This window comes from Biomphalaria glabrata, chromosome 4, assembly GCF_947242115.1.
Source record: "Biomphalaria glabrata chromosome 4, xgBioGlab47.1, whole genome shotgun sequence".
Lineage (NCBI taxonomy): Eukaryota > Metazoa > Mollusca > Gastropoda > Planorbidae > Biomphalaria > Biomphalaria glabrata.
Window position 1 is genome coordinate 43,722,017 of NC_074714.1, and position 18,150 is coordinate 43,740,166.

The 18,150-nt window shown below is 39.1% G+C and overlaps 1 protein-coding gene across 6 annotated transcripts in view; it reads left to right on the plus strand.

The window, feature by feature from the left end:
• The window catches only part of LOC106054104 (mucin-5AC-like), a 77,385-nt gene that overhangs the window by 27,259 nt on the left and 31,976 nt on the right, over positions 1-18,150 (plus strand). For all 6 annotated transcript variants that reach the window (XM_056027137.1, XM_056027139.1, XM_056027142.1 and 3 more), the window contains one exon: positions 15,980-16,079. In XM_056027137.1, coding sequence (XP_055883112.1) covers positions 15,980-16,079 — 100 coding nt within the window. The remainder of the gene's footprint in view (positions 1-15,979; positions 16,080-18,150) is intronic.

Sequence of the window (18,150 nt, forward strand, 5' to 3'; positions counted from 1 at the left end):
TTAGGTGAAGTCTTTTACGGTAGTCCATCCAAGCTTAATAGTTTTTGATTGTCATGCTAACCCACTGAAGAGTCTGCTGACTATCACCAAATTAATGACTACTTGTGATAGTGTTGCACTAAAAATGGAGGAAACCCATTATAATATTATTAAAAGAAGTTGCTTATGCCACTGGTTGTCGCTCAAAATAAATAGTTCTCCTTTCGACCATTAAAAAACCGTAATAATTAACTGTAGAACTTTCGGTTGACAACTTCGTGCTGGCACTTTTGATTTTATAGTCCTCCTATTCATGCACTCAATGTTTGTCAGCTTTAGTGGTCAGTTTCAGGGGCGCATGCCTGAGTTGGTAACACATCATCTTTGTATCAGTGGGGTAGCTAGGGTGTGGGGAGGAGGGGGGGAGACAATTTGAAAATCCCCCTCTTGAAAGGGGCCCCCATATGAGGGTTTTTTACATTAAAATATAAATATAACGCAAAATGCAGGGGCCCACTAAGAGGTCAAGCTCCTCGGGCCCCCAAATGATAGGAAAATTCCTAGCTACGCCCCTGCTTTGTATATTGATTTTGTATATGAGTTTTACGCAAGTGCGCACTGTAAGGCTCCTGGCTACACATCTCTAGGTGGAACTATCACTAAGAATGTTCTCAAAGATGCGTATAGAATATAGACTATACATATAGTTGTTTTTTTCTGATACCTTTGTGTCATACTATAATGATTGTCTTACTGAAACTTTAAAGCCAAGGCATCAGTGATGAATGATTGCTTGTGATGAGTATGCATATACAGCATGGGCGTTGCCAGGATTTTTTTCGGGGCAGGGAGTTGAACCCGAAGACCCCATCCCCCCCCCACGCTACGGCCATGATATACACTAGTGGAATAAAAAAAGATGGCAAAGTCTCTATTATTCCAAGTCATGGAATATCATCGAACATAGTTTTAAAAGCCAAAGTTGCACTGCTTATTACAGCTTTCATAAACTGATTTGCTAATTTTTTACATCATTTATTATGCTCTTATTAGCTTTTAATTATTTGCATATAAGAAGTGTGTTACCCATGTTTCTTATACAGGTTCATTGAATCAGCTTTCGCCGCTCTGCCTCCTCGTCATCCTTCTGATTGCGTTCTTCTGTCTCAGCTGCTAATTAATGTCAATTATCGCACACTGTACATCACATTGCCTCGTGTATCTGTTTGTTTGTTTTAAAGTTTAATTTCAATGTTGTTGTTTTTTATGCTTCCATCTGTTTATCACTTAGAAGCTGGTAGATTATTATTGTCATTGAACAATAGGTGTTTATGATTCTAGAAAATTAAACTGAAATAATTGATATCGTAAATATGAACTGGAAAGTAAAGTTGTAAATATTTGTTGTGAGTAATTTTGCCTTCCATATTTGTGCCAGTAATAAAATAAATTATATGATTTTAAAATGTATTAGAAACGGAAAATTTCTTTTCATCATGTTTTATTTAATTTTAGAAACATTAAAATTCTAAACTGATTCCTTTCTTTGCTTAATTTTTTTTTTTTTTTGGCGAGGTGATTTTTTTTTTTTTTTGCAGCTGTCATTTTGTTTGCTCTTAGCAACCTTTAAAGCTAAATTTTAGAACAACTGCTTTTGTGATATAGAGGTGTTGATCTGCATTTAGCAATACTCACAAACAGGAAGTTTTATTCATAGATTCGCAAATCGGTAAAAATAAATTGCATCTAACGCCCATATTGAACACGATCTTTAAGTACTATAAATCTATCCAAATCTATATCTAAATTCTAGATCTAGTCCAGATTTAAATGGTAGATCTAGAATAATATTTAGAATTATTAGGACAATATCTAAATCTAGATCAATTACCTCAAGATCTAGACTCTTGAATTTTTAGGACTATATCTAGATCTAGACAGTAGACCTAGATCTAGCCTTAGATAGATCTATAGTAGCCTACTTTAGGGCCGTGTTCTAAATGATGTATAGATTTAAACGTGATATAGTCAATGGGCATATAGGCTTAGTTTTACATATATATTGAGATCTAGGTATATAGAAAAGTAGAAAAATTGGGCTAGATCTAAAAGCTATAAACTGAAAATGACTTTAAATAATCTACGGAATCATCTAGATATATAAATATAGATCTTGTTGGGCGCTTTGACAACAAAAATATTTGAATGTAAAAAAAAATATCTATGTATGTAGAGCTTGATGTAGTGATCACAACGACACCAAGATTAACATTCTATTAATTAGGAGAGAAGTTAGGACAATTTTACAAAGCTTACATCAATTCACTTGAGCTGTCTGTCTGTCTGTCTGGGGAAAACTTGTACACGTTATTTCTTCCACAACCATTCTTGGGTGAACTTTGCACAATTGTTAATCGGAATAGACAAGACATGAATCAATAAACTCCATTAACCAATTAGTCAATTAATCACTTTTAATTAATTATTTTGTTTGATACCAAACAAGGGAAATGTATCTTTCAGTATACACTGCTAAATATATAGTGTTTCTTCCCCTTAGATAACTAACACGCGTTATTTCCCCTACACACATTCTCGGATCAAGTTGAAACTTTAAACAATTAATTATTACACCTAACAAAACATGAATCAAAAATCAAATATTTAGTTAGTCTATTAATTATTTGCAATTACTAATATTACGATATTAAATAAGGGAAACAACTTCTTCGTTATTGAGACAAATAGTTGTAAGTTACTAGTTATTTTCCTTAGATTAACTTTCTGTTTTTTGTTTGTTTGTTTTTTTAATTAAGAATTTTAAAGAATTTTTGTGTATGAAATGGGACTATAGAAAATGTCAGGACAACTGTGATGGAAAAAGGAATTCATGTGTCATTAAATCGTCATAACTGTAACTGTAACTATGATCGATAGCAGCTTCAAACTTGGAACAGTTATATTTCATTATAGGCCTCTGAAATTCATTGCTTTACATTGCATGCAAACTAAACTTTTGGTGGCGTAAAACAATGTCAAGAATTAGAACAGAAAAAAAAACAACAGATTGTTAAAAATCACGAATCATAATGATGAGAGTTACGAGATGAAATTGGAAAGTGCGTTAATTGGAATCTCGAACTTATATTTTTTTTATTCATTTGTATAGCGCAACTTTCAGTCTTATGCATGCTCAGCGCGCTGTACTCCCATGTCTTAATGGACATTGCTGAATTGTTGTCCAGATAACGTTTAAGTGAAAAAAAAAAAGAAAGCCAAATTGTTTTTTTTTTAAATCTAATCTAACCATCAAAATAAGGCCAAGACTATGGCTTGAATATCTGTGCTCCATGGGAGAAGTCGACGGGTGGCGCCTCTGAGTTTGTGTGATAATACAACCCCCCCCCCTTTAATTATCTTGTTATGGCTTGAATTCAGGCATTCTTACTGTATTGGACGACACACAGATCGCGCGTTGATTTTCGAGCGTCTCTGATTGGCCAGAAATATATGTAAATTATGAAGTCAAGACACAAACATTTTGAGTGGATAAAGAAATAAGAAGGTAAGCTCAATCGTACAATTTTAAGAAACTATTTTAGATAATAAATAAATAGGTGATCGCTGGAGTGTTAAGGAGCCTTTAGTTTTTTTTTTTATTCTTTTTTTTTTTGCAGGTCTATGTAGTTGCTGGCTTTGCTATATTACTGTCTTGTCAATATTGATTGTGTATCTTTCCTTATTTTATGTTATAAATTGCAGAAGTTAATTACAAAGAAAAGAATTACATCCTAGACATATCCATACATTATAAATTTATAATACCCCAAAGGTGAACAATACTTGTGTGTTAAAGTTTAAATCTTATTTGGGAAACGGCTCTACCAATTTAATTTCAAATTTCAAGGTCTTTTCAGGGGCGTAGCTAGGGGGCCTGGGGGGGGGGCTAGACCCTGCATTTTGCGTAATATTTAATTTTAATGTAAAAAAGCACTCATTTGGTGGCCCCCGTCAAATGGGGGCCCGGGGGGGGATTTTCAAATTCTCCCCCTCCTCCCCCACCCTAGCTACGCCACTGAGTCTTTGTATATCAATTAGACAAAAGTTCTCAGAATATTGGGCACAAAGTGAAAACTGGAGATTGGCCGTTCTGTTGGTTTGAAAATGTTTCATTAGCGTAAATAAAATTTTGACTGTAAGTTTTCCCCCAAGTGACATCTAAGTACGGTGGGAAAGAGAATGCATGGCACCCACTGTCTTTACGCTTATGTAACAAGGCTTTCTGCGCTAGAATAAACATGTGCGCTCCATTTTATTTAGATTTATAGAAGTTTTAGCATTTGCACCAAAAATGAATAAAAAAAAAACCCTACACATTTCTTCACAATGGAACTCAAAGTGAGGACTGTTTACAAAAAAAAAAACGCAACTGGTAGCGCTACAACCAAACCAATCTGCTTATTTTAATACATTTATTTTTCTTTTCGATAATAAATCAATTTACTTCGATTTGTAAAAGCAGCACTTGTTGTTGTACTGAACCGAAACTACAATGCTCCTAATATATTTCCTAGATCGAAAATAATGGTAGAATAAAATATGTTTAAACAGACTTTAACCCTTAAGATCCGTGTGAACATTGTCATTTCATTTTGTATGTCTTCATTGTAAAACAACTCAGCACTTTAATGGTTAAAGGAGCTATTCACATTTTTTATAGACTTGTTGAAGTACCATTTCAAAGCGACAAATAATTTCAAATTGCATAGTGCAATACTTTAGTTAATTTAGTGATATATATTACCTTAAAGTAATCTGGATGTTGTAGACAAATGTTAATTTAGTGATATATATTACCTTAAAGTAATCTGGATGTTGTAGACAAATGTTAATTTAGTGATATATATTACCTTAAAGTAATCTGGATGTTGTAGACAAATGTTAATTTAGTGATATATATTACCTTAAAGTAATCTGGATGTTGTAGACAAATGTTAATTTAGTGATATATATTACCTTAAAGTAATCTGGATGTTGTAGACAAATGTTAATTTAGTGATATATATTACCTTAAAGTAATCTGGATGTTGTAGACAAATGTTAATTTAGTGATATATATTACCTTAAAGTAATCTGGATGTTGTAGACAAATGTTAATTTAGTGATATATATTACCTTAAAGTAATCTGGATGTTGTAGACAAATGTTAATTTAGTGATATATATTACCTTAAAGTAATCTGGATGTTGTAGACAAATGTTAATTTAGTGATATATATTACCTTAAAGTAATCTGGATGTTGTAGACAAATGTTAAATATATTCTATTTATATTTAGTCGCTTAATATAGAAAACACTAAACAGTAAAAGAATAAATTTCACGTTTAGACAATGAAAAATTTTTTTTTTAATTTGATTTACATGTTCTAAAAAAAATTGTCAATTGGAACACCCCCATCGCATTTCTACCTTTCTGTAAAAACCTCTCATTGGAGTCAAAAGTTTCAATAGAGATTGACCCTTGATCAGCTTTTAGTTGACCCCTTAAATTAATATTATCTTATGGATTGATATCTTGGATCTAATACACTAAAGACGTTCCTTTTTAGAAGAACATAATTACGCCCTACACGTAGCCATGTGTCAAACTAGTCATGCATGTTAATTAGTTTTGAACTTCACTAAATCATTGTTTTTCATAAAAACCTTCTAACTTTCAATGTGATGCTATATAATATAATTTTCATTTTAAAACATATTCGTCTAAAGAAGGTATCTCAGTATTTCGTTTATTTTATTCCACTTTTCAGATACAATTATAACTGATTCTGATTTTGGAAGAGTGTTCGGCGCTGGATTTGGTACAGGGTTAGCTGTGACATTAGTCATAATCGGAACCACAGTTATTGTATATTACGCTATTCAGAGGCGTAGAACAAAACAGAAAGCAGATATGAGCATGAAAGAACACTCCTACGACCAAACCAACGTCGCACAGAAGGAGAGCCACCTTTATCAATGTATTAAGGTTTATGTCCCGAGTAAAGAAAAGCCTGTCGCTGACGCCTTTGTGGGGCTCAATACGCAAAGAAAGGGTGCATATTTGTATGTTAATCCAGAGAATAATTATGAAGAAATGTTTTAACGACATATTATCAGTTTGTGTATGTTTTTATCCAAAATAAAAAAAAAAACTACCACAAAAATGAATTTTTTGAATTCACGATTATTGAATCCATCAAAGGATATATAATTATTTAAATAATAAAACTATATTTTTTGTGTATTGTACCATTACAACAAATGTTCATTTATTGTTGTATTGTACTACTTTAACAAATGTTCTTTTATTGTAGTTGTTGCTGAACTCGTTTTTTATTGTATGTAATATACTAGCAGCTGAGTGGCAAACATCCTCCTAGGCTGACTATCATAGGGGGCTCGGGTTCGAATCACGACTGAGCTCTGGCTTTTTCACTTTCCAGCCATAGCAGGATAGTTGGCCCAGTAGTCAAAAGTATATATAGACCTATATATATATAGTTGAGTTGGAAGTTCTTAACGACACTGGACGGATATCTATCTAGCGGTGCGGAGCTATCTCTAGAAAAAGAGCTAATCACCCTCTCCCCTTTTTCTGTTGTTAAGTCCATTCTATTGAGTTTATAGAAGACACGTGCCCACAATTAAGTCAGAAAGGAGTAACAGACCTTTTGAAGACAACAAGCTGAATCTGTCTAGTGATCACATCTGAGTTTGATTACTGACCTCTAGCCCTTACAGATTGTTGGGAGTAGGTGTGAAAAGTGTTTTAATTTGTGTGAAAGTTTTAATTATCTTTTTAGAGCTGGGAAGGACATGGGGATTTAACTCGGGTGTTCAGGGGAGGTAATGTCTGCTGGTCCTGAGATGAACTCCTATTGAAAAATCAGAGCAGGAAGGACTAGTCCTCCCGTAGTGCTCTGGCAAGAAACTTAGCCGTCCGGCGTAGTGCCTCATAGCTACCATACAAGTCGAGTGACTGCACAGGCAAGTCCCCCCTTAGCTCGCGGAGCTGGGGACACTCGTACAAGACATGCGACACTGTTTCGACGCTCTCTCCACAGTGACGGCATCGGGAGTCAAAGTTAGTGCGGAACCGGGCAAAGTATGCCCCAATAGGACAGTGTTCCGTCCTGCACTGCGCAACTATTGACTGCTCTGACCTCCTCAGTCGCCACCATGGATCGTCGCGATCTGGGTGACGCATGCGCTGCCAGACACCACGTGCTCTGTCGGATTCCTCCCAGGACTTTAACCACTTCTCATGAATGAGTGCTCGGATTTGTGCCGTTGCTTGTAAGTACGTGCTTGGTGCTTCGAGGTGTGTGGCTGCCATTGCACCCTCCCTTGCGAGGGCGTCTGCCGTTTCATTGCCCTTCACGCCGCAATGTGAAGGCGCCCACTGCATATAAACGACAGCTCCAATAGCTCGGCGGATGTTATCTGCGGCGCCGATTGCCTCTTCTATTACGGGCGACCCTCCCCCGCCGCCACCCATAACTAGGAGACTGGAGCGAGAGTCAGTGACCAACACCACCGTAGTGGCGTTAGTCTCGCGTTCGAGCATTCGGGCCCTAATGGCCTCGAACGCCCTAGTTATCCCTGTCAGTTCGGCATCCATGGAGCATGCAGCGTAGCCGCATGGACCAGAGAGCCTATCTGGTTCAGTCCGGTCGGGGTAGACAATAAGGGCCCCATACCCCGATCTATCGGGGTCCTTCATTACCGACCCATCGGTATAACAGAATATGGCATCTGATGGGTAGGATTTTATAGTTATGGATGCCAAATTTTGGAGAATGGCAGGTGTTAATCGCCTCTTGGTGGCTCCCTCTTGCCCTAACAGGGACAGGTTTATTTGTGGGGCCGGCAATCTCCTCCACGGAGGGCACGTACTGATTCTTCTAATAGGAATTCTATCAGTGGAGAGTCCAGCTGTATTTGACAAATTGGCCGCTATGTGTAGGAACGATCGCATTTTAATGCGGTTCCTCTCTCTCCACTGTCGCACTAAGATTGAGGTGGGTAGCCTAGAGTCGCCCCTTTTATAGCGCTCGTAGGCCGTAAGTACTGCCCTCTCCCTCCTAAGATGTAAGGGTGCCACGTTTGTAAAAATTTCAGCAGCGTTTGTTGGGCTTGTCCTAAAGGTGCCACAAATGAACCGTAGAGCCTGTGCTTGTACCCGGTCGAGTGATTCGAGGGCAGTTTTACTAGCATATACTTGAACTGTATAGCTGTATTCGATTTGTGATCTGACTGCCCCTAGATACAATGTGCGTAGCATGTCAGCTTTAGCACCCCACTTTGTGCTGGCCAGCTTTCTTAATAACGCTAACTTCTCCGAGGCTTTTCGTTCAACTTCCTGGACGTGCTGGAGCATTGACAGTTTTCTATCCAGGGTCACCCCTAAATATTTTGGCGTATTTTCACGCTGGAGTCGCAGCCCACCGAGTTGAAGCTCGAATGGAGCCTTAAGGATGTCGATTCCTAGGCTGAACAGGGACCAGGTCGTTTTGGCAACGTTTATCTGAATCTGCCATTTGTCGCAATACGAGGAGATGGTATGGAGGTCTGCTTGAAGTGCCGCCTGAATTTGGTCGGCTTTCTTCCCGGTTGACCAGAGGACAATATCGTCAGCATATAGCAGTTTTTTGGACCGTAGTGAGCTGGGCAAATCATTAAGAAAGGCTATGAAAAGTGTACAGGACAGGGCGGAGCCCTGAGGCAGGCCATTAAGTTGTTGTTTTGGCTTGCTAAGGGAGTGCTGGTATTTTGTACGTGTGCTCCTCCCTGACAGAAAGGATTGTATCCAATTGTATATTTTGCCCCGCACACCCATAGCTCTTAGCTTAAGATAGAGGCCTTGCTTCCACACACGATCGTAGGCCTGTTTTAGGTCTATGAACACCGCGTATGTGCTCTCGGACCTCTGGAACCCGTCGGCCACCTCCTGTGCGAATGTCGTGACCTGGTCGATCGGGCTCAAGCCTGCCCTAAAGCCGGCCTGTTCTGGCGCCAGGATACCGGCACTCTCAAAGCACCAAACTAGCCGCTCGTTAACCATTCGCTCAGCAACTTTGCCAAGGGTTGAGGTTAGTGAAATGGGTCTGTAGGACTCCACGTTAGTCGCGTCTTTTCCCTTCTTAAGGACTGGTACAATGACAGCACTCTTCCAGGCCCCGGGCAGTCTGGACTCTGCCCAGGTTCGATTCATAAACTCCAGGAGTTTATCTCTCGCAATGCCCCCAAGGTGTTTTACCATCTCGGGGGTAACCTTGTCTGGCCCCGGAGCTTTTCGGTTTTTGCACTTAGCTATCGCTCTGTCCAGCTCAGCACGACAGAAGGGCGCGTTGCACGTTGCTTGGCTTTACGGCTCATCCGGCTCCCTCTCGAGCCTCTTACGTTCTTTGTTGAGGGCTTTGGACATGGCAGACTTCTTTTCGGGCTTGCTGATTTTAGCAAAATGTCGATTCAACAAGCCGGCCATTTTGGTTACCGTCGAGACCGGCCCTCCGGGTGACAATAGAGGGGCAGCCGTTCGCGCTGTGTCTTTGGCCTCTAGGTTTCGCAGAAGACGCCAGGCTTTCGAGGTATCCCGAAGATCCATCCCGGCGCAGGCAGCGTTCCAATGGTCCGACCGGACGCGTCGGGCCAGCTCACTCGTGGCTCTACAGAGCCGATTGTACTCCCGCCGGATTTCAGGGGTACCCTTCCGCTCAGCAAGCCTCCGGGCTCGCTTACGTCTCAGGACCAGCTTATTCAATTCCTGAGACCACACGCGTTTCTGCCTTACGCCAGGATAAGTCCGCGGGACAAACCTCTTGGCCGCACCCAACATAGCTGCTGTTAATTCGCCGTATATGATGTCAACGTCCCTATCCTCCACTGCAATATTCATAAGGGCAGTGTTGACTGCTGCCTCGTAGGCTGGCCAGTTCGCCTTGGTGTAACTCCATCTACGCGGGGCTTTTGGGGTTACACCACTGGCCTCTAAGAGGGCAATTGTGACTAATATGGGTCTATGGTCACTTCCAATGTCATCTAGGACTTGAAACTGAGTATGTGATTCTAGATTAGCTGTGATTAGAGTAAGGTCTGGTCTAGATTGGCTGCCATTTCCGGTATGGTATAAAGTTGGGGGAGTATGTTTATTTTGCAGACAGAACAAATTAGAGTTATTTAGAAGTTCATGAATTTTATGTCCCGATGAGTCGGTTGAATCATAGCCCCACTGCTGAGACTTAGCATTAAAGTCTCCTGCGATGACGTTGTGAGTATTGATATTAGTACAGTCATATTCGAGACTAATTTCATGTTTAGGGGGGTTATACAGATTAGTTACCGTGAGTTTGCGCCCTAATTTATGTATCTCGAGGGTGATGGCGTCGGTACGCCCATGCACTCGTGGACCGGGGACTTGTGTAGCAACCAGATTGTTGCGTACATAAGTGATAAGCCCCCGGCAGTCTGTGCATTTGCACTTAAATGCAGTATAACCGGTGATACTGGCATTGCGTTTGCCAGTTAGTGTCTCTTGTAGTAAAGCCACGTCTATTGCCCTCTCGTGGAGGAGTTTTGAGAGCTCTAACACCTTTGGGATGACCCCGCAGATGTTAATTTGTAAAATCAGGAGGGACCTAGTGTTTATGGGCTTAGTCCCTGGAGTGGGTTGGATCCCACTAGTGTCAATTTGGGTTGTTTGGGGGCCGGAGGCTCCCGTCACTATTTCGCTTCCAGTCATATTTGCCTGCGGTATATCTAGGTCCGCAGGAGGTTGTGGCAGACTTCCATCAACCTTATTCGAATCGGACCTCCGAAGGAGGTACGAATGCAGTGTTCGTTGAGAAGAGGACATAGGTGGAGGAATTTTAGCTGACTTTTCACGACCTGACAAATTCCCCCTCATCGAGGTCGCGGGGCGACTAGTAGCTGACTTTTCGTGTCCAGGCCTGACGCCCACTACCCGGCGCACGGAGCCTGTTCGGGTCTGCTCGTGCCCGCTTTTTACTGTGTCTGTGTCAATCATGGTTGTATGGTTAAGGCCGTTGGCGGCCTTAGTTACTGCTCTAATGCAGCAGCGTGCATGGCCTGTACTTATGTCGCCACTAAGGGCAAGGCAGAGGCCTGCCCAAGCAATCACCGCCACAGATTGGCATATAAGTTTCCTGCAAGGCAGGAGTGGGGTGGCGCGCGTTTCTCGATATTCCCAGTGTCAGAGTCGCCATTGGTCGCGGCGGATTCCTCCACTAGCGCGCCAGGGAACGGGCTAGATAGAGCCTAGCTCGTGGACGCCAACCGGTCCGCCCGACGCAGCCCGCTAAGGCCGCGCCAGTCAGTCCAGTCTTTGCCCAAAGAGAGACCCGCGAATCAGCCGAGCCCCAGGAGAACCCGACCAACCCTCGAGTTGGTGTCCAGCGCTATCCGCTTTTCGGAGAACCCGTGGTCTCTTACTAACCGTTGCCCCGGGGCCCCACAGGGGGGGGGGGGGCTGGACATAACCCCTTTGAGTTCCTTTTACACTTGCCGGCTGCTCATTCATCAGCGGCAAGCAACCAGTACCCTTGGCCACTCCAGGAGAGCGGAGTGTTCACGCGGCGACCACGATGAGGTGGTACTGGAACGCCGCGGTCTGCTGGTCCAGATGTCAGTAGCATAGCTGGTCATAGAGTGGGTTGTTTCCTCTCTATATTGATATTGAGTATTATTGTACTTTGCTTTTTAAAGTAACTATTGATAACAATTGTACCTGACAATTTGTGTATGCTTCTAAAAGCTTAGTTTACTTTTACATTTTTACTATAAGTACTTAAATAAATCCTACTGAAATAGATTTCATGAGGCCCTAACCTTATAAGCGAGATGTGCGCACACTGTAACTGTATTACTCCATTTAGTAAATGATTTTAATTTAATTTTAATTTAGATAAAATTACACTATTGACTAATTAATGCATAGATTTGTGTGTATATGAATGATGCGTTATTTCGTTAATAAATATTACCGTTCAATTACTTTTCCTGTTAAGTTCGAATCTTTTTCCTGCTTTGAGTGTTTTGATTCGTCAACCACATTCTACTTAATACTTTGGGAGCGTCAAATAACTCTTCACTTTCGCTCATGATAAGCACTTGACCACTATCAGTATAAGGCCCTAGACGCCAGGACCAGAAGTGGTCTGTTGTCTTTAAAACACGAGCCTGATAATCAGTTAATGGTCTAAAATATATGAACATATATGAACCCACTATACAACCTAGACTTACCGCACAAGCATCATATTTTAACTTAAAAAAAACTTAAGATAACTTGAATACCTTTCTTTACTGACAAATTTTACTTGAGATGAAATGAAAATAAATTGAGAAGACTTAGGTAATAATATAATAGGGCATTTTAAATAAAATCTAACTCAGTTCAAAAACACGTCTTTTCACTCTGGCAATCTTGAGTCGTCTGTGGCCTACCCAAGACAGCTGAAGACAATGGCGTTTATCTTGTATCATTCACAGTGCGCATCCACCAATCAATAGTAGCTACATTCTTCTTAACTTCACCATAGAAACACACACACACGCACACATTCAATAACACCGTCACCGGCCGGCAATCAAAATGTACTTTCCGGCGTACCTATACTTAGTAGTGCTTGCTGATGACCTAAAGGCAGTACGGAAACTTCCCGTACATCAATCCCCCCCCCCCCTTTCCAACACACATGTGGGATCAAAGAGCTTGGACCTGAACACAATGACAGTGCTTATAGCATGAAAGATGGGGCTATGTAAAATAATTTTGTAAAATGATGTCTAAATGTGTATGATGAGGTGCGATGGCTGAGCGGTAAAGCGCTTGGCTACCGAACAGGGGACCGGGGTTCGAATCCTAGTGAAGTACACCCAACTCTAAAGGGTACCTGACGTTAGTTGGAAAAGAAAAGACGGTTGGTCGTTGTGCTGGCTACATTACACCCTCGTTAACCGTAGGCCACAGAAACAAATGAGCTTTCCATCATCTGCCCTATAAACCACAAAGTCTGAAAGGAGAACTTTTTAAATGTCTATGAGATGTTGAATGTTAAAAAGATTTATTATATAACTTATAAATAAAAAAAAAGTGTAATCGTGGTGTTTTGTGTTGTATTTATTTTGCATGAATTTTTAGTTTTGACAGATATACATATTTTCTTTTAATGTTATATAGATCATAGGCATATAATCTCAGAAGTGTAGAATTCTCAAAGTTCAAAACCTTCTAAAATGTCTAAGGTCAGAAAATCTTAATGTTCCAAAATGACAAAGGTAGAACAAATTAATATTCCAAAATCTCAATGCCAAAATCTCAAAGTTTCCAAATTTCAAAGATACAAAAACTAAAATGTCCAAGATCTTGGAAAGAAACAAATATTTCGAAGATCAAAATCTAAAAAGTCTCAAATCAAAAGAACAACAAACAATGCAAATATTTCCAGTAGCCTCTACTCTAGATGTAAACATATGGTTTATTTTAATACAAAGGAAACAAAATACACACTCTCGAGTAGAATATAATCACATTATGTTATAGATAAGGCAAACATTCTAGCATACTTGTCGCTAAAAGCAACAAAATAAAACAAAATCCTTTTTTTTTTTAAAAAAAAAAGCTTATATAAAGGGGAAGAACTCCGTCCTTACAACTATACCTACCAATATCTACAAGTTATTTCACTAATTTGATATCAAACAAAATAATTAATTAATTGAATATTTTTGTTTATTGATTCATGTTTTGTTATGTACATTAAGTATTGTTAAAAGTATCAAATTGATCGAAGAATGCGTGAAAGAGAAATAGCATTAAGTTATTTAATGGGACTAAACCCAACAAATTAGCAATATCTGCGAATACTGTAGTATTAATGTACCTTGTAGTATTACACGAGATAATGAATTACCGGTCACTAATTGTGTCATTGGTTCACTTTTTTTTAAAAATAGTTCATGCGTTGTCTTTGTCCATGTATAATTGTGCGAAGTTTCAGCTTGATCTGAGAATTGGTGTGGGAGAAAAAACGTGTACACAGCTTTTACCAGACAGACAGACAGAGTGTGTTGATATAAGCTTTGTACAAATGAAGTTGAAAACTGTCTTACGAAACAGAACACGTCAATGTAGTTCCCAGTAGATCGCGTTAATGACTTTCCGCTCACAATTCTTTTTAGCGTTTTTTTTTTGTCTCGTCTCTATTAATTTTTACATTGGTCTAATGAAAATGTACGCATCAACTCTCTACTCCAATCTATTAAACCACCTAAACTTCACGAACTTAATAATAAATACTGTTATAACCCTGGTAGCGGACTGAAAGGGTTAATGTGTGTGCGGCCTACTGACACACATGATTCAGGCCAATCACACAGGCCATGGGCTGGTGAACAAGGGACATTACTGCTAATGCACACAATATGACCAATGTTATGGTCATGTGACCGAAAAGCCTTTACAGACGAGAGACAGTGTGTTAGAAAGGACAGTTGAGTCCAGGACGCAAGGCAGTAAGAACTGTGTGCTACAAAGTGAGTCCTTGACATTGTAGCTGTACGAGTTTAGAAGTAGACAGAGAAAGACTTGTAGTGTTTAGTAGGCAGTTCTATTGTACAAGAAAGTATTTGAAATTGATGTAGCCAATTGTGTTGTATTGGCTTTTCATGTATTTGTCATTAAACCGTCACAGTGTTACTTGAGACTCTTTAGTAATTACGTTAGCAGCCCTAATCCTGGAGTTCATGGGTTAAAACTTAAATCTGAAGTGTCCAATTGAATGTAATTTCGTGAGCTCGCCTTGCTTTAAATGGTTATGAAGTCTGCACTAGTAAAGTAACAATTTCCCATGATGATCTACAGGGCAGGTGATGTAAAGGTCATATGTTTCTGTTAAGGAGGGTGCGTACGTGGCCAGAACAACGACCGAACGCCTGTACTTTTATATATCTGACGTCAAGTTCCCATTACAGCTGGGTGGACTTAGGTGAATTAAAGATCCGGAAATAAAAAATCCAAGTATTCACCAGGATTTGAATCCGGTATTCCTCTGTTCGCAAGCCAAGCGCTTAACCACTCAGCCACCGCGCCTCCTTGCTTCCTGTCAATAAATGCTACTTCTTCTTGACATTCATCATACTCATTGAACTTTGGCCTCACAAATCAGTTTAACATCATTAGTCACAAAGTTTTGAGTTAAAACCAATAGATGTTCAATCTTTTAAGAAAATTTAATACATATTGGTATTGGGTGTCTGGTATTTCCAATCCATTGGGGGATTTTTTATTTGTTCATACATCAAGAAAGACTGCGTGTCGCAGTGCCCCCCGTATGCAATTTAAAGATGCACTCAGGTGTCATTTTGCCGTCTCTGGCATAGCTGTCAGGAGATAGTTCCTAGAAGAGACAGAATAACAGCCCTCATGAAGGCCGCGGAACAAACATTTGATTCATAAAGATAAGCTCTTTTAAAAGACAGGCGCAGTAGACGCTTTATGTGCATCATCTGTGAACAAATATGTAATATGTTTCCTTGGTGAAACACTGCACACGCCCATAATCGTTTGGGAATAGAAGGAATAGAATAAAGATTATTATTCTTATCTATTATATTTAGAAATCCATGCATTCTTCACCTTGTTGGTCTTCTTTGAACAAAACATTTTTAAGATTTGTACACAAAGATGGCTTCACATTTAAAAAGCCCAATTAATCTATCAGTAGGCTGAGTCTAAATCTCTTGACCTGATAGTCCAACACTCTATCTCGTCATGACAATCAAACATTGGCTTATATCGTTCCAGATGTATTGTGTGATTCCATTTTGTGAACTGACCATATTTGAACGGCTATCAGCTAATTGCTACCCGTAAAATAGTATTTCGAAATAAAAACAACACATTGTTAATGAACTTTTTCTTTTTTTCTTCGCTTAGATACACCATCAAGTTGTATCAAGGACTCGTTTGATCAATGTTTAACTACGTATGCTGCAAGTTTTTCAGCCCATGGTTTTGATGAAGTTGTTTCCTGCAGGTAATAGGATCGTGAGTACATTAGATCAGTGGTTCCCAAACCTTTTCCATAACGGAACACTTCGCACATTAGGAGTATTTAGCGGAACACTTTGCTTATATAGGAGGTTGGAATATATGTTTATTTCTTTAAATAAATAAAAATTCTACAAAACGAATTTTTGTCACGTATAAACCCTTAACAAATATGTAGATATAAAAATATATAACAAATATATATATATATATATATATATATATATATATATATATATATATATATATATATATATATATATATATATATATATATATATATACACTAGGGTTCCGCGGAACACAGTTTGGGAAACACTGCATTACATCACGGCAGAACTAGAACGCATCGGACGTTGTTAATCGGATACCCGGTTAATTGAATCAGCTTGTTATTCGCGACGAATCCTAAAGTACCAAAGCAGATTTTAATTACTTTAAAATGTAATCCTTTTATTTGGGAAATTCCATTTAATTGCACTAAAAAAAGATGAGAGTGAATAAGAAATAGACCATTAGTTGGAAATATGCAACTTATGGTTATTAAATTATTTCTTTTGGCATCTAGATGTTCGTGTGAGAAGTTTATATGGTCTTGCTGTTAGTGTGGTGTTTTCAAGTATATATTCTAGGGTTCGTTCCTCTGTCGAGACTCGCCTTTAATTAGCCACAATTACACTTCCCTTCTTATTAAAAATAAATATACTGTCTTCTAAAACTTCCAATGTACATGTTACATGTATAAAGTGTTACTAGCGTTACACTAATTTAGGTGAATCTTAAGCGTATTTTAGTATTGTTGTCATTGTAATATGCATGTCTTGAGTCAAAGTCTCTTTGCATCATAGTCAAAGACCCATTTACTTTTTGTTGTATTTTTTCATCTTTCAGACCTTGCGATCTATAAGGCAGATGATGTTACGGTCATCTGTTTCTTTGGCTAATAGTGAACGAGTAAGATATCATGTGGTCAACACACTGACCAAGAACCTTTACTTTCTCCAACTAATGTCAGGTGGACTTGGGGGCGCCCTAAAATCATGAAATTCAAAATTCCAGTCTTCACCGAGTTTCGAACCCAGGACCCCAGTTACGGAAGCTTTACCTATCAGCCACTTCTCCTCCGTCCAAAACATAAGTTGATAAATAATGTTTGCAAAGTTTTAGGACCATTAGGAGCAACCATGTTTTTATTTTTACTTCGTTCTAGAGACACTTGTTTTTTGTTGTTGTTTATTTTAATTTGAAGGATTTTTCTTGTTCAAATATGTCGACAATGTAATCTTTAAAAATATCTTCATCCTGAGCAGACTCCAATTCTTTTAATATCTTCATCCTGAGCAGACTCCAATTCTTTTAATATCTTCATCCTGAGCAGACTCCAGTTCTTTAATATCTTCATCCTGAGCAGACTCCAGTTCTTTTAATATCTTCATCCTGAGCAGACTCCAATTCTTTTAATATCTTCATCCTGAGCAGACTCCAATTCTTTTAATATCTTCATCCTGAGCAGACTCCAATTCTTTTAATATCTTCATCCTGAGCAGACTCCAATTCTTTTAATATCTTCATCCTGAGCAGACTCCAGTTCTTTAATATCTTCATCCTAAGCAGACTCCAGTTCTTTTAATATCTTCATCCTGAGCAGACTCCAATTCTTTTAATATCTTCATCCTGAGCAGACTCCAGTTCTTTAATATCTTCATCCTGAGCAGACTCCAGTTCTTTAATATCTTCATCCTGAGCAGACTCCAGTTCTTTAATATCTTCTGTATCTATGTGACACGAAGAATAAGAATTCATTCACTCATCTCTTACGTATTCTTCATTGGCGTCATGTGAATGCAAGATTCGACTACAAGGTGGCCACACGTTGTCACCACTGCATCTACAACAACAACAAAAAAAAAACAAAAAAAAACGCCCACGAACTGATTATCACTTCTTATGCCCCTTAGAAAGCCTTGCACTCTGTGGATCGACACTTCTGGTTGTGCCAAGTTTCTGCCTCAAAAGTTACGATTAGCTAGTTTTTTTTATGCATAGACCAAAAGATT